This window comes from Alternaria postmessia (genome assembly GCF_024291825.1).
Source record: "Alternaria postmessia strain BMP 2775 chromosome Unknown scaffold_8, whole genome shotgun sequence".
Taxonomy (NCBI): Eukaryota; Fungi; Ascomycota; class Dothideomycetes; order Pleosporales; family Pleosporaceae; genus Alternaria; species Alternaria postmessia.
This window is the reverse complement of record NW_026260081.1, coordinates 419,447-441,849: the sequence shown is the minus strand read 5'-3', so window position 1 is coordinate 441,849 and position 22,403 is coordinate 419,447. Positions and strand designations below refer to the sequence as shown.

Sequence of the window (22,403 nt, the reverse complement as noted above, 5' to 3'; positions counted from 1 at the left end):
AGAAACCTCCGTCGCGAAGACGAGAACGTGGTGGGGAAGAGCAGAAGCACACGGTGCATACGTGTGCCAAGCACCGCACGAGCTGATGAAGCATATAAGCAGGAAGCATGGCAGTCGTATACCAAGGCATGCATTATTCGATATAGCGATGGGGTTGGCGTTTACGTTGGGTTCTGCATCCACATAGGACAGGTGACAACACCGGCGTTCGAAGTGCTCGACGCCCACTTTTAGTGCTGTACCAGTACCGAACAAATCTAAATCTAAATCTAAATCTAAATCTAAATCTAAATCTAAATCTAAATCTAAATCTAAATCTAAATCTAAATGTAATAAATTGATTAATCACATGTTCTTGTTCATTGACGGCCTGAATACCTATGACTGTCGCGTTATAAAGGATTCACCAGGTCGAAGGGCTTCTCTCTCCGTGGCGACATGTCATATCTCAGCCGTACACGCTCATCTGAGATCTGAAGCAGCATCGTGAGAGGTATGTAACACCTGTCTATTCATTCATTCGTGCCATCATGAGCACCTGGGTATCTCCAGTGCAAAAACCAGCCGCTAAACGCCATGCTATGTAATGCTTCCACACTTGCTGCTTCTATAAATCGATCAAGTCCGGCGCCTCTCCTGACCCTACACCTCGCAGAAGGACAATCATATTCCCAGACGTACACGGCTCGCCAATCTTCTCACTGAACTTCAGCAGTCGTCCGCCTTCCACGTGGAAGACGCGTAGTTTTTCCTCCTCACCGCCGCCGCGGTTGTTCACGTTTTGTACCTGCAGTGACTTGGCCGCCATGTCAAGCACCCGCCCTACGGTCCACTCTTTGTTGTAGAAGAACTTTCCCGTGGGGTATTTCGCCTTGGTTGTATCGGCTGATGCTTCGACGTGTAGGTATATGCGCTTCTCTTGGGGTACGCTAGCTTCGCCCTTTGCTGTCCGCTTCAGCGCATTGAGTTCAGCCTGCGCTGAAGCTGCCGCCGACGACGCTGAACTCTTTCCTATTCCCAGGAAACCCGTCTTCTTGGGGGCAGATCTCCGCTTCTCGTCGTCCTTCTTCTTCTGTTCGGCCCATGCTTTCAGTCTTGTGAGTGCTGTTTGCGTGCGCGCTTGTACGTAGTTTTGCGGTCGCGCGCCGATGGGCGTGAGGTTCTTGCAGTCGTGATCCTCTTCGAAGCGGTGCTTCAGACAATATCTGCGATTACATCGTGCACAATGTACACCTTGCGCGCGGGCGGTATCGATCAATGTCTTGCACGATGGGTCGGCACACTGTTGGTCGTGGTTGAAGACGGTCGGTTTTGGGGTAGACAGCGATGAGCCCTGGTTATTCTTGGCTCTCTGTCTTGCCCATTCGCCTTCCTTAGGACACTTGTGCGCGTATTCGGTGCGGTGGTCGAGACAGAATTTCCTGGGTTTGTTAGTATGACAACACAATCGGATGCTTTACGCGTTGTACCTACCCATGACAACTCTCGCATCGGAACGGTAGGAAGTCCAGCACGTTGCAGTACTCCATCTGGCAATGCGCCCCAATAGCTTCCAAGTCGCCCTTCATCTCGGTGTAGCTTGATTCGTTGGACGTCATGTTTGTGGTAGAGACAGGGACAGAATATAAATAAGGCACTGGTAAGGAAACTGCTAGAGAGTCACCAAGGCAAAGGCAGTGTATAATAAACAAGCTGAGCAAGCATGAGAAGCCTCGAGAAGGCCGCTTAGGCTACCAAGAGCTTACGATTGTCGCCGCGCCATCTTCGGAAGGCGATTCCGATGAAGGGCGAATGGCGCTAACCATCAACTCGCTAGCGCCAGGGTCCAGCGTTGCCATCCTATCAGTACGCGTCTACCTTTACCACAACCATGAGACTCTATAGCCACCCTGATGTCTGATATGTCTGGAAAGAGAGCAGAGTACTGCTATGGGTTCGCACCGCTTCGATAGTTCGCCCGTGATCTCAATCCTAAAGTGGAATTTTAAGTCGAGCTTCTCCTTTTCATCAGCCTTCTAACGAGGCTTTACTTCAGCCTTGCCGACACTCACATTCTATCTTTACACGATGGTAGCTCCAAGCACCGAGACACATCTCACAAGCCATCACAGGATGAGTTTAGTATTTGGTAGACTTATTGTACTGCACTCGCCCGTTAGACTATTGCCATACCTGCTGTTGAGGGGTTAATGCTAAGCAATATATGATGGCCATTCGTGCTTGGCGAGCGCCATCCCCATGCATGTAGACGTATCTCATTCGCTGAAGCAGATAGTCGTCAGCCGTACCAGTGCATATGAACCTATTGCCTGCAGCTAGCACTTGTTCCTCTCATTACAACACCGTCAATGGCGGAAGTGGTAGGCACCGTCGCTGCTGTCGTCCAGTTTGTGGACGTAGCTCTTCGTCTTTCATCTTGTCTAGAACGTTTTTGCTCAGATGTGCGCAACGTGCCGCGTCGTTTTCTTCAGCTGCAGATCGACCTACGTCAGCAAATCGAGATTGCGCAGCACATACAGAATGACCATATACCCAGTTTTGCGACAACAGTATCGTACTCGACGCTTGACGCGCCCCTCCTCGAGTACGTTAGTCTTGCTGACGAGTTGAGCAAGACGTTAGAACGATTGCTCACCCGTAAGAACGATGGAATGCTACAACGAGGCTGGAGTGGGATTTGCTCCCTTCGCAAGAAGGAAGAAGTGGCAAACATTTGCGATCGACTCGAACAAAAGAGAAGCATTCTCTCCATGTGGTTGAACGCGGCAAATCTGTAAGTAGAATCGCTGGACGAAGCAGAAGTCGGTTGTAGGTGACCGAGCACCACAGCACTGACTAGCATGCAGCAAGCTCTCGTCAGAAACTGCGGCGACTACCGATGAAGTGAGACTCAAGATTGGAGAGGCATTAACGCTAGTGAAGACAGTTGAAAAGACATCGAGCGCAACCGAACACAGTACAGCACAGCTACTACCTCACGTCGAACAGATCGACCGAAACGTATCGGCTACTTCTGGAAAGGCCGAACGGATACTGCAAGACCTCCAGTATCTGAAGTCTCAGTCGATGAGTCTCTTAATAGACCGGAATGTGGATACCACAGCACAGGAATCGAGCCGTCAGATGACGGCAATAATACTCTCAAACACCGAGCAGATACTTGAGGCCATCGAGAAGCTGGGCTCTGATTCGGATAGAGCCATTCTAGGTACAAGAGATGACTTTGTCGTAAGTCAACTAAGCGTCGATGCATCAGGCACACGTCTTCAGCGAAGCGCTACGGATTGTATTCGTAGATCTCAGAGATGTAGGTGTCGCACTGTCGGTACTGCTCGCCGCTGGCAACCGTTATCTATCCTTCGATTTACACGAACCTTCCGGGCGCAGCACTTCTCATACTGTCCGGAATATCGGGTCTCAGAACAAAGTCTCGAGGTTACCATGCAACTTGTTCCTCCGATTTGGCTCTTTTCCAATACCGTCAACCTCGGTACCCGCATAAGAAACTGGTCAACGATGAAGCCGTTCTCAATAAGTCCGATAGTAGTCGGCACAAGCAGACTTGTCGATCCGAAGACGTCGCCTGTATTTCGTGCGATTACAGAGACCATCGAAGAGCTTTGGGAGAATGGACAGCATCATATATCCATCCCTCGGCTCCAAAACACACTGCAAGACTTGTTCGACAATAATGAAGCATCGGTTCTTGATATCGACGATGATGGAAATACTGTCTTGAATGTAAGCTATGCCTTTCTTGCAGGGCATGTAATTTTCGTTGATCGAACAACAGAAAATCGTTGGGATATTTACAGCCTCTGAAGCGCTTTGGCGGGCAGGCGATGAGTATATCGCCATCGTCCGTTTTCTGTTGAAAAGAGGCGCCGATCCAAACGTCCTGAGAGGCTCGAAGGACGACGAGCTTTCAAATTCTTTCAGTTGCCAAGGCACCACATATGACCAACTTACAGGTCCGATAGCGTATGGTCTGAGGATGTTTTCTCCGGCTAGAAGATCAAGGTACCTGGAAGTTTTGGAATCGATTGTAGAAACTGGAGGCCATACCTCTAGACCTTTCGTACACGAAGTTCACCAAGACGCAATACACTTTCGTGATGAGATTGAACAACTACTTGTCTTCGAGGATCAGATCGATAGTGAGTTGTCTGAAGCGTTTGATCGAAAAAGATTGCTGATGTCTCCTAGTCCGGGACCATGGCGATTTTGTTCCAATGATACTTCGACAACAAGTAGAGCAGTTTCAACGCCTTACAAACAAGGCTAAGCTATCAACTCTGAACCACACTTCTTCAATCGATGGACTTGCTCCGATCCATTTCGCTGTCTTGTGGCCTACTGGACTGAGAATGCTGCTCGACAGAGGTGTGCATGTGAATCCTGAAGACATCTACGGTCGACGGCCTATACACCTCGCTGTGGCGCTGGGTATCACTGACTCTGTGCGTTGTTTGCTTGCTGAAAATTGTGGACTCTTTACTCCGCCAAATCGCAATAGTCTGTTGCAACTTGCATTGAGATTGCAAGATCCGGAAAGGTCGCAGATCCTGCACTTGCTTGTTCCAGCTTTGATCGATCGCTTTGAGCGCCTTCAAGATATGGCGAGCAAACTCCTGCCGCCCTCTGTTTTCTCTCAACTCGAGTTGGCAACTGGGCAACTGCACGAACAAAGAGCGCCGCTGATAATCGAAACGCTTACAGCGCATGGCATAGACGTTCCTCAGGCTCTGGAATTAGATGGAAAGAGCTTCTACAACTTCGCGGACCTCTTTAGCTGTATCAAAATGACACCAGAAACTGCGAGTGTATTCTGGGATGCTGGATTCCACGATATCGACACGCCTGATAGGAATGGGTTAACTCCGTTCCTACAAAGTTGGTTTTCCGCCAACTTTGAAATGGTAGATTGGTTCGCACAAAGAGGAATATCTGTGAGATCAGAGCACGAGTCTGCCTCATTGACGGCTCTTCACTTCTATGCCGCAAGATTGCGTTTTCCCGGCGATGGTTTCGCCCGTGACATCGATGCAGTGCCTACAAGTGAGCACTACATGGACATGGTACAAAAGGAATTGGGTATACCATACGACGATTGCCGATGCGCATGCTCTCCTGAAGGCTGTGCGCCTATCAAATTCTTGTTCGAAGAATTTTACGAAGATGACAATCCCAAGCCGAGAATCAAGAAGTGGTTCGAAAGTGTCAGACCATCCCAAGCTCTGGAGTCACAGTACGTACATGATCTCACACGATATCTGCTGTTCAAATTCCTGGGTGGTGAGCATACTTGCTGCCATCTTGGACAAGAGGGTTCCGTAGAATACACGAAACTTCGAATAAAGCCATCTATGAACAGATGGAGCGCACGGACCCAGAGAAATATAGAAAAGTTTGATGAGCATTGTAGGCTCTGCGAGAACGACATACCGACACCCCAGCGGGACTGTCTACAAGCTTTGCAAGACCTGGACATTTTCAAAGAGACTTTGGACTCTGCAATGTCGCATTACGATGAGATGGATCGGCCTGATACTATGCCACTCGAGGAACAGGCATTTAAGTATATCAACTGGCTTCTGATAGAAGGACATTTGGATATCGACGTGAGCTACGAGTGTGAGCACTGGAGACGCTGGTAGTTTTCATATCCAGACTTCAGTCCTACCTCAACAGTAAAGTTGCTGGATGATTTCGTAATCGAAAACTTCAGCAATAAACTTTGGTCGTTCTTCAGACTCTTCTTAATTCCAGCAACCTTGACGAAGCAAACACGAAGCTGTAACGATTTTGAAGGGGCCTCAGTATTCTTATAGTATTACCCTGCATCCAAGTGTTTCAAGGCACCAGAATTGCTGTATTACTTGTGCTACCAAACGCCATATCCATGCTTATGCTTCTATACAACGCCATGTGTGTGTGTGCAAACCCTACCCGAATCCATGCGAAGGAAAACTACGACTTCGTCCTCGTATCAGCGTCCGAAACTCTCTTCACTAACCCTCTGATCTTGGGCCAGAGTTCCGGTATGCGAAAAGGTTTCGAAATGGCATCATCCATGCCTGATGCCAGCGATTGTTCAATCTGTTCCATGCGCGCATTCGCGCTGACAGCTAGAATTGGAAGGCGTAAGGATTGTTTTTCAGCCCGTTCGTGGGAGGCGGAAGAGGCAGACAAGGTTTTCCTGTGCTGAGCTTGAGTAGATGGTGCGGAATGAGGAGCCGACGGAGCCGCGAGGAGGCCTTGGTGTTCGTAATCGCGGATGAGCCGGGCGCAGGTAAGACCATCCATGATGGGCATTTCAATGTCCATGAGAATGATGTCGAGTTCGTGTTTGTCTTCAGTATTAGAGCCGTCTTTCTCGTTTCGCCAATAGACACTGTCCTTTAACCATTCTAGCGCCTCTTGACCGTTCCCAGCTACGCTGATGTTCCAACCAAACTTTTGCAGTTGCTTTCTAAGCACTTTTTGGTTGACGAGGTTATCCTCTACGATAAGAACGTTGAGTTTGATCGTCTGCATAGCCTCCTCACCTGTCATCGTTCTACGAGGAACAGGTCGCGCCTGTACCGCGCGAGCGGCAACATGGTCAGCTGGTGGATGCGCGAGGCGGGTGCTGATGAAGAACGCGAATGTCGATCCTTCTTCCTTCTCGGAGTGAACTCCGATGGCTCCTCCTTGTAATTTGGTGAGAGACTTGGAAATGAAAAGGCCCAGGCCAGAACCACCATATTTGACGTGTGTGCGAGGCGTAGCTTGAGAAAACCGGGAGAAGAGTTTCTTTTGCTCATCCATGGTCATGCCGCAGCCCGTGTCCTTGACCTTGAGCCACAAAAATGCTATTCTGCCTTCGCCCCATTCCGCCTTCTCGGTAATATCGGTCTTGGGCTTTTCGTCATCGGTGAAGGTTACTTCATTCCAACATTTTGGTGGACGGCTCCAGGAACCACCGATAGTAACGGTGATCGCCTTTTGCGGGCGATCTTTAGTGAATTTGATAGCGTTGGTGCTGATTGTATCAGTAGATGGCACGGAAGCTGAAGATTATGCTACTCACAGTAGGTTTATGAGAACCTGTAATAAACGTGACGGATCGAGCATTGTCCATTCCATTCCACTGAACGTTTCATCAACGCGGAAAGTGAGCTCGATACCCGACTGATTACACTCGACTTCGAACATTCTGACTGCGTCTGACACCACGACCGCGGGCTGAACACGCATCGGCGTGATTAAGATCAAGTTAGAATCAAGTTTAGACAAGGTAAGTACGTCGTCGATAACGCGTTTCTGATGCATCGAACACGACACGATGATGAGTAGTGATTCAATGCAGCTCTGAACTTCCGCCTCTGCCTTGGATATGTCGGACGGTTGTTTTGATCTTGCGAATTGGCGTCCGGATAGTTGTTGGAGCGAAGCGATGACTGAGTCAGCGCATTGTATTACCGCTGACAGTGGATCTAACAACAGTAAACGACGTTAGCATGTATCTCGTATGTGGTTCGTACATGAAGATGACTAACTTCTGAGTTCGTGCGACGTCATATCAATGAAGCTGTTTAAGTTAGTAAAGGAAAGTAAAACAGTGCGCGCGGAGTCTTACTTTTCTTGCTGTCGTTTAGCTTCCAGCGCCTCATCTATGCGACGCCGCTGTACGCTCTCCGCCCACTTGAAATGTGATATGTCGAACAAAGTCCCCATTATGCCTTAACTGGTCAGCACATGTATCAATTAGTGTTCAATGAAACGTCATCGTACTTATGACTTTTCCATTTTCGTCCAGCTCTGGGTAACTCGAACTTTGTACCCATATATTTGACCGTATGCCGTCTTGGTTAATCCATGTTTTCTTTAAACGGAATTGCACCCCACTCGATTTACCGCATTTGAGCATGCCGTCCCAATCCTGCTTTACTCTCTCCACATCCTCGTTGGAGATTAGATCGAACCACTCGTATTGGTTGACAGGTGCATGTGCGTGGCCTGTAAGTTCGAAGAACTGGTCGTTGACAAAATTCATGCCTGAAACAATGTCAGAACAAATCGGATTATGAGCTGGTTGTACTCACCACTCTCAGGGACGTATATGTATATAGCTGTAGGCGAGGTCTGAGCGAATCGTGCAAACTTCCTTTCTGCAAGCCGCGCTTGTTCTAGTGCTTCCCTGAACACGAAATCAGCATATGAGCACCCTATATGCTTGGAAAGACACTTACACCTGCGCTTGTGCAGCTTCTTGTGACTTCTTCTGTGCGTTGATGTCTATTGTATTGCCGGCAATACCGATCAATTGCTTATCGTCATCGAATACAGGGACACAAGCTGAGAGTACCCATTGCGCAGCGTCTTTTGACCCTGAACGTGCCTTCCAACGCATCTCAAAAGTAACGGATTTCCCTTGGGTAAGCGTGTTCCACATGGACATTACTAGTGCTTGGTCATCTGGATAGACAAGATCCATGAATGAGTACTCGTCGGGTTTGGCGTCTCTGGGTTGGGAACTTGACTTTGTTAATGAAGTAATGAATAATGTTGCGTTCAAAGTTACCTGAGTCTATACCATGCCTCATTTGCATGTAATAGCTTTCCCTCTGCGTTATACTCAAAAACGCCAACATCGCTCATCTCCATCATGGTCTGGATACTTTCCCATCTGGCATGAAGGCTTGTGTATGGAATGTTCCTGAGTGACACTGCTCTTTCGCGCTTGAGTTCACTCATCAATTGCGCCTTTGATCTTGTGAAAACTGGTATCCGGCCCATACTGAGATCATCGTTGTCGTCCGCTTCTTTCCCTAACGAGGCTGAATCCTGCTGATTTGCATCCAACTCTCTCGCCTTTACCACTTTCCAACTGCCATTCCGCCCCGATATTTCGGCAGTCCAGACTAAACCTCCAAAGTCATATCGCGGCTTGTATTCACTCAAAGCCTGCGCCCATGAGCGGAAGAGGAGCGCTGCTCTGTCCTGGGCTAATATGGAATTGCGGAGATGGAGTTTTCGGAAAGCTTCGTTGCAGAAGAGAAACTCAAAACCCAGAGTTATTTCTCCCGCTCTAATGACGAAAAGTGGTGCTGGATCAGACTCCAGCTCCTCCAGGTCCAGCAAGCGTGCGCTGGCACACTCGGCCGACGGCATTCCGAACAGGTTCCGATGACTTTCGATGGAACATAAAGGGACAACAGGCGATTTAATGGTCTGATAGTGTATGATCTTAGGAGTGTGCTCGGCGCTCAGCGCTCAGCGCTCAGCGCATCCTGTAGGATGTAGTTGTAGCAATGTGATGGAAGGGGCGGTGTCCACCGGGAATGGGTATTGTAAGGAAACTGCTGTTCAAGTTCGCCACTAGGGAAATCAAACGACAGTGATCCCAGATGGTTCCACGAGCTTGTTGTCTAAAACGATGAATATGATGTGTATGATCCAGGATGTAGTTGAGCAAGTCGAGGTGTTCGTGCGCTGTCAGTGGTACTATGTTGGCGTACCTTAGATGCGCGACCTGGGCTGCAAGGCCGGCGAAATGCACCAATGTGTGGCATGGCAACTACTGTATGCGGGCTGGGTGGGGATGAGTCGGACCGTTCTAGTCCTCGATGGCCGGAATAACAGACTAAACGTAGATGCGTCGGATATCGGATCAGCATAGAAGAGAAGGGGGACGTCTCCGGCTATTGGTCGCCGTCGCGAGTGTAAAGCTCTGATTTTGACGCTAGTTCAATCTCGACCGCAACCATGAATTGAAATAGCTGAAGTGCCGCGTTCAGGGTCCAAATGATCGTCGATATCGGCCCAATTTCCCATCGACTGCTGTTGAGGCAACAACTCTTGCCCAACCCATGTGGCCCTGCAGCCTTTTCCGGTGTGTCATATCGGGATCTCCATCTCAAAGCACACACGCAAGCATCGATAATCCCAGTCAAACATGAAAGAGTCAAAAGACACCTTGACAGACATTCGGAAAGGGCAAAGCAGGTCATGTCAAGTCAACCTCGCTCTCCGTAAACAGGGCTTGCTACACAGTAGGTGTTCGCTGTCGCAACATCGACAGCCGACAGCGTTGATACCTAGATGAATCATGTTCTTACCCCCAGGGTTTTTCTTGTTGTTTTCGATTCTAGTAGCACAATTCCTCGCTCATCTCTCTTTGCAGTTTTGCACAGGCACGAGTGGCCAGTTCACGCTACGAATCACGTGCTAGCGCGCTTTCAACCTCTTGGCGTGTAACACAGGACGAAGTCGCGACTCCTGCTTATTGCTAACACAGCAAATCCCCGCCCACAATTAACGCCCGTACACCTACTATCGGTAACTGAGGGCACTGCTGCCTGTCATAATTCGCCTGATTCGCCAATATGAGCGAGGATGAGTTCGGCTGGTCATCTGGCGACGAAGAGCCATTCGCGGCTACCACAGATGCTGTGCTAGACGGAAAGCGCAAACTTACTGTCGACAGCGGTAACACGACGTCCTTGTCCAAGCGAAACAGACATGAGAGTAGTAACACCGTCACCCCTTCACCAAACACGCTTCTTGCGAATCGAATCCTCAAGGAACGCTTCGCGATAGATGGGTTTCGGCTCGAACAGGAAAGAGCCATCACTCGACTTCTGGATGGCGGCAGCGCGGTCGTTGTATTTCCCACTGGGGGTGGCAAGAGCCTTTGCTACCAGGCGAGTCATGTCTTTGTGCAATGACTTACCCGTCTGACTATCCAAGGTACCTGCCGTAGCGTTTAGATATCAAGACGAACAGCTTGGTCGCCGGACTGCCGATCAAAGCGGCGTCACCTTGGTCATCTCACCGCTCATCGCTTTGATGAAGGATCAGGTAGATGCCCTCTTACGCCGCGGAGTCAAAGCTGCTGTGTTGAACTCGTCCGTCTCCCGCGACCAATTCCTGGCCACACAAGACGACCTCAAAAAGGGCCGCTTAGATCTTATTTACTGCGCACCAGAGCGTCTCAACAGCGAAGGTTTTATCGCGTCACTCAAAGATATCCCTGGAGGCATCCGTCTGTTAGCTGTCGATGAAGCGCATTGTATCTCTGAGTGGGGCCACTCGTTCCGCCCAGACTACCTCAAAATTGCTCGATTCGCAAAAGAAGCACAAGTTGAGCGAGTTGTATGCCTCACCGCCACAGCAACACCGAAGGTCGCCGAAGACATTAGAGATGCTTTCGCTATACCCAAAGAAGGCCTGTTCCGGACAACCATGTACCGCCCCAACCTACGCCTCCTGGCTGAGGCGAATGGCAAAGACGCCGATTACGTGTCAAAACTAGCTGTTCATCTTGCGAAGTACCCTGGTCCTACCATCGTGTACGTGACAGTTCAAAAAGGCGCAGAGGTACTGGCCGGAGAACTGCAGAAGCGTGGCTTCAAAGCTAAGCATTACCACGCTGGAATGCCTGCGCCACTGCGCTCGAAAACACAAGACGAGTTTCTCATCAGCAAAGACATGATCGTTGTTGCTACTATTGCGTTCGGTATGGGCATCGATAAGCCAGATATCCGTAGCATCGTTCATTTCGACATACCTGACAGTGTCGAATCGTACAGTCAGCAAATTGGTAGAGCTGGTCGAGACGGCAAACCAAGTGTGTGCATGTTCTACCTCTCGACAAAGGACTTCTATCTGCGCAACATCTTCACTTACGGTGATCGGCCTTCGTTACGCTCATTGAAGCTTCTGATGCAGGATATATGTTCGCCAGCTCGTAGACAACTCAAAGCAGGCGATACTTTCCAACTCTCACTGTACACGCAGGGCCAAGAAACTGACATCAAAGCCATCATTCTCGGTATTCTGTATGCGCAGATGGAGTTGCATTTCGAACTCTTCCGTTCTGCTGGGGCTCTGTACGCGAAGTATAGTTACATTGTCAAGAATCCGAACATCGTGCGGAACGATGGATCGGCAGCAGCGTCAGCGATTGTTAGGGCATCAGTCAAGAGTAGCAAATGGACTCACGTGGCATTGGATGATCTCGCCGATTCCAGTGGCATCACCCGAGCGGATTTAGTACGCAAAATGGACGAATGGAATGAGCGCGGTGCGATTGAACTGAAGAAAGAGGGCGTACAGAACGTATACCGCTTGGAGCGACCCTTGCCGTCCACACCAGAAGAGATTGACAACATCGTCAAACAACTTGATGAAACCATGGAAAAGACAGAGCAACAAAACCTTGCCCGGACAAAAGCATTATTGGATCTGATCACCGACAAACGCTGCTTGTCTAGGTCTATCGCGGACTACTTCGGAGAAAGCACTGATGTATCAGAAGAATGTGGACATTGCACGTGGTGTGAGACACATAGGCGAGTTGTGCTACCTGACGAGCCGCCACAATCTCCTGATCCCAAGAAGGTTCAGCAAGTACTGAAGGATATTAGTGTACGCGATGACCCTAGGTTCCTTGCCAAGCTCGCATTTGGAATCAAGAGTCCGCGTATGACTGCACTGAAGGTCTTTTCATCCTCTGCGTTTGAGTCGATGAATGTGTGTGACTTTCCCGAGTTGTTGAAAGTTTTCACAAAGGCTTGCGAGGAACATAGCAGGAAGGGGAAGGCGTGAGCCGAATGCGATGAGCATTTTAGGATAGTTCCTAGCCCTTTAAAAAGATGTACATGCGGTTCATCGAAGCACGCTTGCCATCACAACGATTCGTCTTTCTAGAGAAAAAAGTTATACGTGCAATCCAATCAGTTCTAAGGGCGCATCACATATGTACATTGATACTGAGTGGATTATATGCGTCGTGTATCTACAGATGTCGATTAAGACATGGTATGCCTCTATAGCAAGAGCTCTCTACAACTCCTTCTTCAACTTATTCGTTTGTGTCTCCTCTTTCCTCAACTCTTTCACGCCAACCGCCGGTCTGCCCGCGACTGCTTCCTCGCCACCAAACGTCTTGAACGCATTATAGAAGATCCATTCAGTAGCGTGTTCGACTGGCTCGTCGAAGACAAAGGGGAGGAACGGGACTGCTGCAAGACCAAGCTGCTCTTAGTTAGAACCACATCGAGATCGAATAGCTGGAATTTACTTACCCCGATGGGTCCCCAAGTCCTCAAGGTCTTGTTCTTCGCATCCTTCAGTGCGCGCCCAGAGTACCTGACGATACTGTGGATAGTAAAAGCAGGTAGACCCATAGAAGCAACAGCCTGGAACACGGCTCTCTGCGCCATCACAGCCCTGTAATCCTCAATCGCAGGTATCTTGCCCGCAACCACCTGCCCACCGGTCAATGGGCCCCCGGCTTCACCATACTTGACACCTTCTGTACTTGTAGCATTCCTTGCCAGGTCTTGCACCTTGTCGAGAATGCCTGTACTAGTAGTCTTTCCTGTTGCCGCGAGATCTTTATCCTTGCCTTCTCCTAGACTCTTCTCTGCTGCTTCGTCGATGTAGTTCTCGGGGTGGAGTATGTGTTGGTTGCGACAGTAAGCTTTGTAGCCTTCGTGGGCAACGTCACCAGTGAGGTAGAGCCAGGATATACCATAGGCACCTTTGACTAGGTAGGGATGTGCGATGGGGCGGAAGGACTCGCCAATGTCAGAGGTGTAGGCTACATAGCGGTGCGCGGAAAGCATGATGGTGCGAATTCGGGAAGCGTACGCGGCATATCGGATGTTCGTATCTGTTGTGTCTTCGGCTCTGTAGTCTTGTCAGCTGAATCTATGAATCGTGGAGAGACTCGGAGCATCGCGGACGGTCGTTCGAATGGGCATATAGAGGACAATTGAGGGATCAGTACTTACTCGCCGTCGTAGAGCACGTCCCACATCTTCTCGTCATCATTGAGCGTGTCCTGAAGCTCTTTCGGCAGCTGTTTCCTAGCTGGTGGAATTGAGAAATCCGGTCGCGTGCCTTGACGCTCCACCGGTACGCCGTCGACCTCTACGATCTTCTTGTTGTCGTCTTTCGCCATGGCTAATGTGTTGCAAGGATTCTTCCTATGCTCAGATTTTCAAAAGATGGACAAAGGACGGACAAAGGACGGACAAAAGAGAGTGAAAGCAAGTCCTGGAGAGATGCGCAGGCGTAGACCTCCATGCTTCTTTGGTACCACTACTGCCTACCCTAACCAGAGCGCACCTCGGCAGCTCGACGTCACACCCACTCAATCGTTGTGGCTGTGCTAGTTCTCACTAGCCACAACCTGTCAGCCACATAGCGCCAAGACCCCATCTTCTCTTCCGAAGAGAGCTCCGCGCAACCGCAGCATCCACCAACGCTCCACCGCACGACTCTCCATCCATTGACACTCCATCACCCCGCTTACGGCACGGATAATCCTTAAATACCGCAAAGATGGTTGCCATGTACACTATTATGGGCCGCCAGGTCGGATCGCACGTCGTATGTTCTTTCCCTTAGAGGTGTACCGGAGGAAGAAAACTTTGGTGAGAGGGAGGACCGGAAGCATTGGATGAGTGCTTCGTGGCGCATGCCTTGGAGGCCATCCATGGCGGACTTTGGGGATCAGAAAGACGATATGGACCATAATCCCTGACATGGGCTGACAAGTACTGTGTTTAGCTCGCAATGGCCACCCTCGGTATCACATTCACCGGTGCTGCGCTCTCCATGGGCGGTAAGAAGGCTGAGGACCCCACCACTCCCCCGATCAATGCAAAGAGCAGCGAGGAGGAGAGCTTCGTAAAGTGCGTACACATACCCTAGAAGTGACATGCAGCTAGCTGGTTGCGAAAGCAGTGGAGTACAGGCGCTTGTACCGGAAGACGGAGGCTAACAACATACTAGGGAGTACGTCAAGAAGGCCGCCGACAAGGTCCAAGGAAAGCAATAAACATGACGTTCGGACTGGAGCAATGATGATAGTGGACGAGAACACGATGCGGCGGCGAGATCTCTTCGGATAGCCGCAAACGTGCTTCAAGGGTGTGGAACATTGTAGATACGCCAATTGTACCAACAAGCAAGCATTGGACCGATCTATCCACTCTCACACAAGTTGCTGTTTGCCATTTTGCGACATGAACATGACTGGGTATTCGATACTACAAAGCAGAATATAGACATGAGCGTGCGCTCAAGACCAAGGTATAAAGCAGCCGTCATAACCGTCATATAACTAGAAATGTGCAAGTGCGCCTCCCGTAACTCTGGACTTCTCAAAAAGTCCCCAATTTATTATCAACCGGCTTCTTCCTCTAGTCCTGGTCCTCTTCCAGGATGATCTTCTTGCTCATACTATCCACAACCTTACTATAGAATTTGGGCGCTTGCGCCCTCGGGAAGCAAATCTCTTCTGTGAGATAATCGGGCAGTAGATCCAAAAGCTCCTTGTCTCTTTGTTCGTGAAGCAAAGGCTGGTAGATGAATTCTGCGTCTTCGTAGGATGTACCGCTGGAGGCTACTGTGAGGTGGAAATGCAGTGCTGCAAAGAAGTGGTGTCAGTATATTGGTTATCCTAAGTTGAAAGGCACGTGGGGAATGCGACTTACTGCCGTTACGCCCTGTTTGTAGACAATCGTAAACGTCTTCCTCGTCTTCGGATCTCTTCACACCAAGAACAACGAGGTCTGTAAGATCGCTGTAAAAATCGACCTTCTGCTTTGCGAGTGTCGCTTCCTTGGCTGCTTCAACAGTGCCTGGCAAAACGACGCCGGTTGTCCTAGCTTTCACCGCGCTTCCCGGCACATTCTTGGTCTCTGGCTGCGCTGATCGGGCTGCTGCGAGCTTGCTCGACAATGCCTTGCTCTCGCCCTGTGCCGATGTGAGCGAGTCGGCGAGTTTCTTGTTTTCGGCAGCGAGACGCGCTGACTCCTTGGAGACTGCTGCCAGCTCTTTCTTTATCGATGCGAGGTCCGAGGTGCGTGATTGGAAATCAGATATTTGTTGCTGAAGGGCTTTGATGACTGCATCTTGGTCTAGAGATGTTTAGTATACACTATTGAGTTGCGTTCGTCGCGTCGTACCTTTTGCGATCTGGTCTGTCCGCTTCTTAAGCTGTTCAAAGTTCGACTCCTTTCCTGACGAGGCAGACTCCTTGAGCGTCTCGTACTTGGCTGTCATGGCGTCGAGTTTCTTTGTTAGGTCACCGACTTTCCTTCGCATGGCAGGGTCCCGCTCAGAGTCTGACACACTTCCTGTTCGTCTCACTCCAGCTGATGTTCGTCGCGCCCTGCTGTTCGGTTGGGCTCGACGCGCGGAGGGTCGCACGTGTGGTGGCGGCATGCTTTCGGGTATTTCGTCGACTTCGACTTCGACTGATTCTTCCACATCCATTGCGTCTGCGTCTGGCTCTTGTTGTGTCTCAGGGATTGTCATCTGCTCAGGCTCGGTCTCGGGCTCAGCTGCGCGTTTCGTCCCTCTTGACTTCGTCGTAGGCTTCGCCTTGGTCTCCTTCTTCGCAGGCTCTTCTTTCGCGACAGCCTTGCGCCCTCTCTTTGCGGGTGCCGCCTCTTCGACCTCGACCTCCTCCTGCGCCTTCTTCGCTGGTCTACCTCTCTTGGCTGGTTTGGGCTGCGCAACCGCCTCTTGCTCTTCTAGCTCTTCCGTCTCGTCCATATCGCTTTGAATGGCTTCAGCAGGCTCCGCTGGCGCCTTGCGACCACCCTTTGCCGCTACCTTTTTCGCGCCTGCTGTCGCGCTCTTCTTCATGGCTACCGCACTAGTGCCGCTCGTTGGACGCGTCGATGATCTGCCCTTCGCAGTCGCCTTGGTCGCGGAGGCCGTTTTCTTCGTTTGTGCAGCTCCACGCGTGCTTCGCGACGGCGCTTTGTTTTCGCTGTTGGATTCGGGTGTAGGATGCGCATTGAGCTCGTCGACAGTCATTTCGTCTTCCGAAGCGGATTCGACGGTAAAGGAAATATTCGCAGCTTTACTTCGGGGCGCCATTTTGTTCTGTCGCGAAAGTTTGGTAAGGGCGGGGAGTTGGGTGTGCGGCGGCATGGGAGCGGGAGTGGCATGTAAACACACGACCCTAGCGTCACTTCCTAACACAGCGCTTCTGCCCCCGAAGACGCAACCAGATCTTCACCAACAAGGGCAATGTTGTGCATGGAGAAAATTGGCATGAAAGAATCGTTATTATGTACAAAAAGCTATATACTGCTACAGTAGAGCGGGCTTGGTTGCCCAGCCCAGGTATCATCCCAAAGCATGTATCCAGAACGCCTAAGATCAGTTCGTCGTGAAGTCATAGCATACGCGACATTACTGTCAAAACCTTACTCGCTGTACTTTTATCTCCCAACACTGCTTCCGCCCCAATTGCTAGGCGCCAGACTGCTAAGCTTACTGGATACTGTACTGCCAGAGAACCAACTCGATGACACACCGCCGCCAAATCCGAACTTCCACCACTTCTTCCCACCATACTTTCTGCCGCCACCAAGAACAGTTCTATTGCTCTTCTTGTCGTCAATCTTGTCTTGCCATTTAAGCTTTGTTTCCATGATCGCTTGGATGGAGTTGATGATGAGGAAAGTCGTGGAGCCAATGGCGCGGAAGAAAGCAAGGCCAGCGACAGCCCAGAGAATGAATGTCAAGTAGAAATTGTTTGTCACTTTGCGATCCGAGTATGCTTCACTGATAGCCATGGCGAAGATAGCGTTTGAGATAAGCCAGATGACAACCATGTAGGTTCGGACAGCACGGTAGTAGTCTTCCTGTTGTTGCGACTCGGAGATCGGAGGCTCAGGTACTTCGACACGATCACGAAGATTCCGTAGGGCTTCGTCGTAACCACTGTCGATATCCAATTGCTCTGATGGCATTTCGAGTTCGACAACATCTTTGTTCTTTCCCTTTGCGTCTCCTAGATCTGTCTTCGCTACGTTATCACCCTTAGTTCCCCAGGTGATGTCGTGTGTATTGCAGAAGGCGTACACTTGGAGAGTGGCGATGTAGGACGGGAGAAGAGCGAAGTATTGCGCACTGGACGTGAACATGTGCCAAGGATCCAGGTACATGAAGGACATGAGGAAGTAGAGACCAACCGTCGTCCCCATAGAGACAATAAGGTTGGTGAAGACATTAGCCCCTATTGTCTTTGGTGCTTTTGGATCTTTGAGTTGGACGATGACGATGTAGAAGGAGGCGAAGGTAGTGTACGCCATGATGATACCGTACATGACCATACTCCAAAAGAACATCTTCTTGGCTCCTTGGGGTCGGTTACCCATAGATAGGATGAATTGCATGCAGATGAGCAAGGTGCATGTGTAACGTAGGATGTAGAAGATGTATTTTCCGATGTTGTGGCCGAAGGGATCGAGTTCCGGGTCTGACAGTGAGCCAGCAACGAAGTAGAATGTCAGGTAGAAGTTGGCAAGCGAAAAGAACGTGAACAGAAGTTGCACGAACTGGTACACGAATTCGATGTGGAGGAGGATCTTGCGCCCGATGGTATGGTCAGTTGCCCATACTTGCTTGAAATGAAGCAATGAGTAGACAGCGGCGAAGAAAGCACCGTTCAGCCATCGTCGACGTTGGGAAATGAACTCAGGTACAGCATCTGCGATGTGTTAGCTTCGGTAATCGATAGGACTGGCGAACATTCTTACCTGGCACATCAGTCTCACCAGTTGCCGCTTTGACGTATTTTAGAACCCATTGCTCGCTACGCTTTGCTACAAGCTCCCAACATAGGATACGATCTTCAGCCAGATACATGTTTGCCGTGAAAACGTCTGCATCTTGACCATGAAGCGTTTCTCCCTTAAAGTACTGGCTAAGGGGACCGTGGCCTGTGTGGTCGTTCTGCAACGCGTGATAACGGTATGCTGAAAGCGCACCAGGCAAGACAGTAATGTACCCAAATACAGACTCCAATGGCTTGTCGAGGATATTGGACATCTTGTATTCGAAGTTCTGCGACGCGACGAGCGGGTTGAGAAGACCAAGCCAGGCTTTGCCTTTACCTGCCTTGATTTCTCCAGCAGCTCCAGCGACAGAAGAGTCGGTGTCGAATGCTTTCCACAAGTGGTACAGGGCTTTGGGTCCAGGTTTGGTTCCCACGTCGAGTAGAATGCAGACGTTTGGATTAAGCGCCCGTCCGAAAGCGTTGAAGAACCAACGATGCGAGTTCAGCTTCTTCGAGTTCTTCTCCTTCAAGCAGAAGATCATTTGACATGGCACAATGCCCTTCTCCGCGCCCTTGAACTTAAGATCTGAATCCAAGGAGACTTGAGTGGTGTATTCGTATACGTGAGCTGTGACCTCCTTCTGGTTCACGTGGTTCTTCGCGATACCTTCTTGGAAGCATCCCATTGCAGCGATGGCATCTAGAGTTCGGGGATGGACCTTGCCACGACCGTCTGCGATGATGCACACAACGATCTTTTGCCATCCGTCCTTTCCCCAAGTTCTTGACTTCATGCGCGAGCAGAAATGGCTGATGTTCTGCATGACACCGTGCATTGTTCGGGTGAAGTCAATCTCGTTCTCGTTGTACATGGTAATAGCGATGAACAACTCCGTCTCCCGCTGATTCCCGATATTTTGGCGTAATTTGTAGCCACGATCAATGTAGTCATCTGGGTCGCATGTGACAGCCGTATATCGCATGTGCGTGAACTCGATGTCATCTCGTCGCGGAAGGAAACTGTGGAGGATGGTCGGGATCTTGCACTCGAGAATGAGTTCACCGTTGATCAGGCGAACCTCCTTCTTCGTCATTACTGCATCTCGCGCTCCACGTCGTTCCTGTGCGCCATCTGGAGCTGGCCCGTAGTGCTCTGCCTTCTCGTCGATTTCAGTGTATATGTCCGTATATGTATCGTCGCTCATGTAGGAGTCCCGCGATCGCAGGTCTGGTCTGTCGTCGCCAATGTCGGTGAAGGGGTCGTCGTCGTCGTGAATTGGTATTGAAGTCATGTCGGTCATGTCCATGGTGTTCTCAGATCCGCGAGAGCCCGGTCTGGCACCATTGGTGAACAAGGGCGCTGGAGGTAGTGGTCGCTGCGGACTGCCTGGCCGTGGGCTGCCATGAAGGTCTAGTGGCTCGTATGAGTTGACTGAAGCTGGTGGCCGCGAGTAGTCGTCTGATGTGCGAGTGGGTGAGTATGGCCGGTCGGGTGATAATGGCCGCCGGTAGGGAACATAATCGTCATCTGGCGGTGGCATGTTCGGTGCAGTATCCATCACTGACGGCGTCCGTGATAAGCCGGATACTGAGGATGATGTGGGGTGGTATGTGCGCGATACTGGCGATGGAGGTCTGCGGAGATCACGTAATTGTAAGTCTGGGTCTTGTGATCGTACGGTTGTGGAGAGCGCCGCGTAGTTTGCGGTCTCCGAGTTGATCATCTTCCTTCGTGGCATCTGCGTAGGTGCAGCAGCCGTGCTGGACGTTGAACTCAGCGCATCGCCGGCCTCGCGCAGGAAGTCGTGAATGTCCGATTCGGCAGCCTTCTGCTTGCCCACCTCAGACATGGTCATGCGCGCGCCCAACTCGGCAGTATTGCTGTTGGCACTTGACATGTTTGAAGTGTCCTCGAATGAGGGTCTTCTGGTGCGGATGAGATTGAGTCCAGAATGCAGGACGCAAGTGAAAGAGAGACAACAAGGAAGACAAATACTCACTGCATATAGCTTTGGCTGTCATCCACGTTTGTCAACAAGCGCATTGTTGATCCTCCTTGTAGTTGCTGAGGGGAGCCGTCATCATAGTCATATGCAGGTGGCCGTCCATAGTGTGAACCACTGTGCGGTGTGGACCCGTCCATCGTATGTGTGTGCGCCGCGAAAACAGAAATGGGTATATGAAAAGTGTCGTAATTCTTCGTGAAACCCGAGGAGTGATTGAGATGGGCAAAAATGCGATATGGATGTCTTCAAAAAGGGTGGAATAGCAACTTTTGCAGCAGTGATGCGATGGCGGTGTATGCAGCGCTGTTGTTGCTTCGGACGTTGTTATGGAAACGCCGAACCCCGGTCCCCTGTCGACCCAGGAACACACCCCATATGCGGCCCCATGTGGCTTAGACGGCGCCCTCTCAACCACTCCATGTGCAATTCGTCCGTACTCGCGTGCGACTGTTTCACCTGTCGTGTTCTATTGGTTCGGGATACGGCCTGCACTATTGGGGCTCGATCATCGGTTGTCGAGGCAAATATCTGCTGGGTCTTGCCGTCTTTGCACTAGGTCTAGAGCATGGCAGAAGCACCCCACAGCCGAACAGGGTGTTCGCAGTTTACCGCCAAAGCTACGACTTGTTTATCTGTTGAGCATATGCATTTGCTTCTGCCTACGACCCAAATGTCCCCCTGAAATAGGTCTCGATCTTAAACTGGTCTGACGTCAGTAAGAATGGTTGCAGTCCTCGACCCGCGAAAGGGCATCTGCTCGACCAAATGCTCATTGTGTCGCTGAGCCTAAGTGTTGCGTGCATCTATACTTATGATCTCTCCCTCTTCGTGATATCTTTTGCTGAGGTATCATCCAAAAGACGCAACTCGTGAACGACTTGTCGTCGCAGTACATGCCTGGGTACCGTGATACTGCGCGTACGTTGTGAATCAAAGATACCTAGGTAGCACATATCGCGCATCACCCAGCACCTTTTCAGCTACAACCACATCATATGCTCTCCTAGTACCTATTTCTGAGCTTACGAAATCATATTACGCAACTGAGACCACGAGGGTTTATCCATCTCGACATGGCAACGACGAACTCCCCTCGAAAATACCCTCCATAAGCTTGGTGTTCCAACAATGCTCTTCAGGTGGTTTGCGTTCTACGACCTCGGGATGCTCCGAAAGTTGACATCGACTAGTAATTTGCACAACTACCACACAGGCGATAGAACGACATCACTAGCAAGGGCATCCAGAGACAGCCTATATTCATGAAGTACAATGGTCTGACCATCCAACGTATGAAAGCTATTACAATCACCGAAAGAACTTCATAACAGTCATCTATAACAATGATGTATGATGAGCCTAGAGAGATGAATCTAGAATCTAAAATGCACAGCGCAGGATGAGTCATTGAGGTTGATAGATGGGGTGAACCACGAGTTTCAAAGTAGGCGAGGCTGGAGAAGAACAAGAACTGACAGTGGAGAACAAAAGATGCATCAGACTGCGCTCCACCGCTCCCGACGCACGATCTGATCGTCGAACGTCGATCTTTCTTGCGTCATGACTCCTGACTCGACCAAGGTTCCATCGCCGGATACCAAAAGGCGATCTAAGCGTTGAGTGCAGCTGGCTGATGCTTCATGCGTCACGCGCCCTAACTCGTCCCAGTCCGCAACTTCATTCGCATCAGTTTGACAACTAAAATGCGCAACTTCTAGTGTTCACCACTGGAAGACGATCTAGGCTTAAGGTTGGAATGTCGATAGTTCGTGCATCACGCGCTCTAACTCTGTAACTCCCGAGGTCGTCCCAGCAGG

The 22,403-nt window shown here is 50.3% G+C and overlaps 8 protein-coding genes across 8 annotated transcripts; 3 read left to right on the top strand and 5 right to left on the bottom strand.

Moving 5' to 3' along the window:
• Nucleotides 1-607: 607 nt before the first annotated feature.
• On the bottom strand, nucleotides 608-1,598 carry J4E82_002155 (uncharacterized protein; the record flags this gene model as incomplete). The annotated part of the gene is made up of 2 exons (XM_051728458.1): nucleotides 608-1,421; nucleotides 1,474-1,598. 2 exons carry the CDS (start codon nucleotides 1,596-1,598, stop codon nucleotides 608-610), a joined length of 939 nt encoding a protein of 312 aa, XP_051591871.1.
• A 750-nt stretch (nucleotides 1,599-2,348) lies between these two features.
• J4E82_002154 (uncharacterized protein) lies at nucleotides 2,349-2,777 on the top strand (the record flags this gene model as incomplete). The annotated part of the gene is made up of 2 exons (XM_051728457.1): nucleotides 2,349-2,396; nucleotides 2,472-2,777. 2 exons carry the CDS (start codon nucleotides 2,349-2,351, stop codon nucleotides 2,775-2,777), a joined length of 354 nt encoding a protein of 117 aa, XP_051591870.1.
• Nucleotides 2,778-4,616: 1,839 nt separating this feature from the next.
• Nucleotides 4,617-5,657, top strand: J4E82_002153 (uncharacterized protein; the record flags this gene model as incomplete). Its single annotated transcript, XM_051728456.1, has 1 exon — nucleotides 4,617-5,657. The coding sequence occupies one exon, from the start codon at nucleotides 4,617-4,619 to the stop codon at nucleotides 5,655-5,657; it is 1,041 nt and encodes a 346-aa protein (XP_051591869.1).
• A 313-nt stretch (nucleotides 5,658-5,970) lies between these two features.
• Nucleotides 5,971-9,156, bottom strand: J4E82_002152 (uncharacterized protein; the record flags this gene model as incomplete). The annotated part of the gene is made up of 8 exons (XM_051728455.1): nucleotides 5,971-7,024; nucleotides 7,073-7,478; nucleotides 7,542-7,573; nucleotides 7,622-7,724; nucleotides 7,777-8,040; nucleotides 8,088-8,182; nucleotides 8,235-8,519; nucleotides 8,567-9,156. 8 exons carry the CDS (start codon nucleotides 9,154-9,156, stop codon nucleotides 5,971-5,973), a joined length of 2,829 nt encoding a protein of 942 aa, XP_051591868.1.
• A 3,675-nt stretch (nucleotides 9,157-12,831) lies between these two features.
• Nucleotides 12,832-13,954, bottom strand: J4E82_002151 (uncharacterized protein; the record flags this gene model as incomplete). Its single annotated transcript, XM_051728454.1, has 3 exons — nucleotides 12,832-13,023; nucleotides 13,074-13,680; nucleotides 13,785-13,954. 3 exons carry the CDS (start codon nucleotides 13,952-13,954, stop codon nucleotides 12,832-12,834), a joined length of 969 nt encoding a protein of 322 aa, XP_051591867.1.
• Nucleotides 13,955-14,571: 617 nt separating this feature from the next.
• On the top strand, nucleotides 14,572-14,836 carry J4E82_002150 (uncharacterized protein; the record flags this gene model as incomplete). The annotated part of the gene is made up of 2 exons (XM_051728453.1): nucleotides 14,572-14,690; nucleotides 14,791-14,836. The coding sequence occupies 2 exons, from the start codon at nucleotides 14,572-14,574 to the stop codon at nucleotides 14,834-14,836; spliced, it is 165 nt and encodes a 54-aa protein (XP_051591866.1).
• A 364-nt stretch (nucleotides 14,837-15,200) lies between these two features.
• J4E82_002149 (uncharacterized protein) lies at nucleotides 15,201-16,944 on the bottom strand (the record flags this gene model as incomplete). The annotated part of the gene is made up of 3 exons (XM_051728452.1): nucleotides 15,201-15,427; nucleotides 15,495-15,920; nucleotides 15,969-16,944. 3 exons carry the CDS (start codon nucleotides 16,942-16,944, stop codon nucleotides 15,201-15,203), a joined length of 1,629 nt encoding a protein of 542 aa, XP_051591865.1.
• Nucleotides 16,945-17,237: 293 nt separating this feature from the next.
• J4E82_002148 (uncharacterized protein) lies at nucleotides 17,238-20,585 on the bottom strand (the record flags this gene model as incomplete). Its single annotated transcript, XM_051728451.1, has 3 exons — nucleotides 17,238-18,511; nucleotides 18,561-20,506; nucleotides 20,581-20,585. 3 exons carry the CDS (start codon nucleotides 20,583-20,585, stop codon nucleotides 17,238-17,240), a joined length of 3,225 nt encoding a protein of 1,074 aa, XP_051591864.1.
• Between the last annotated feature and the right edge of the window lie 1,818 nt (nucleotides 20,586-22,403).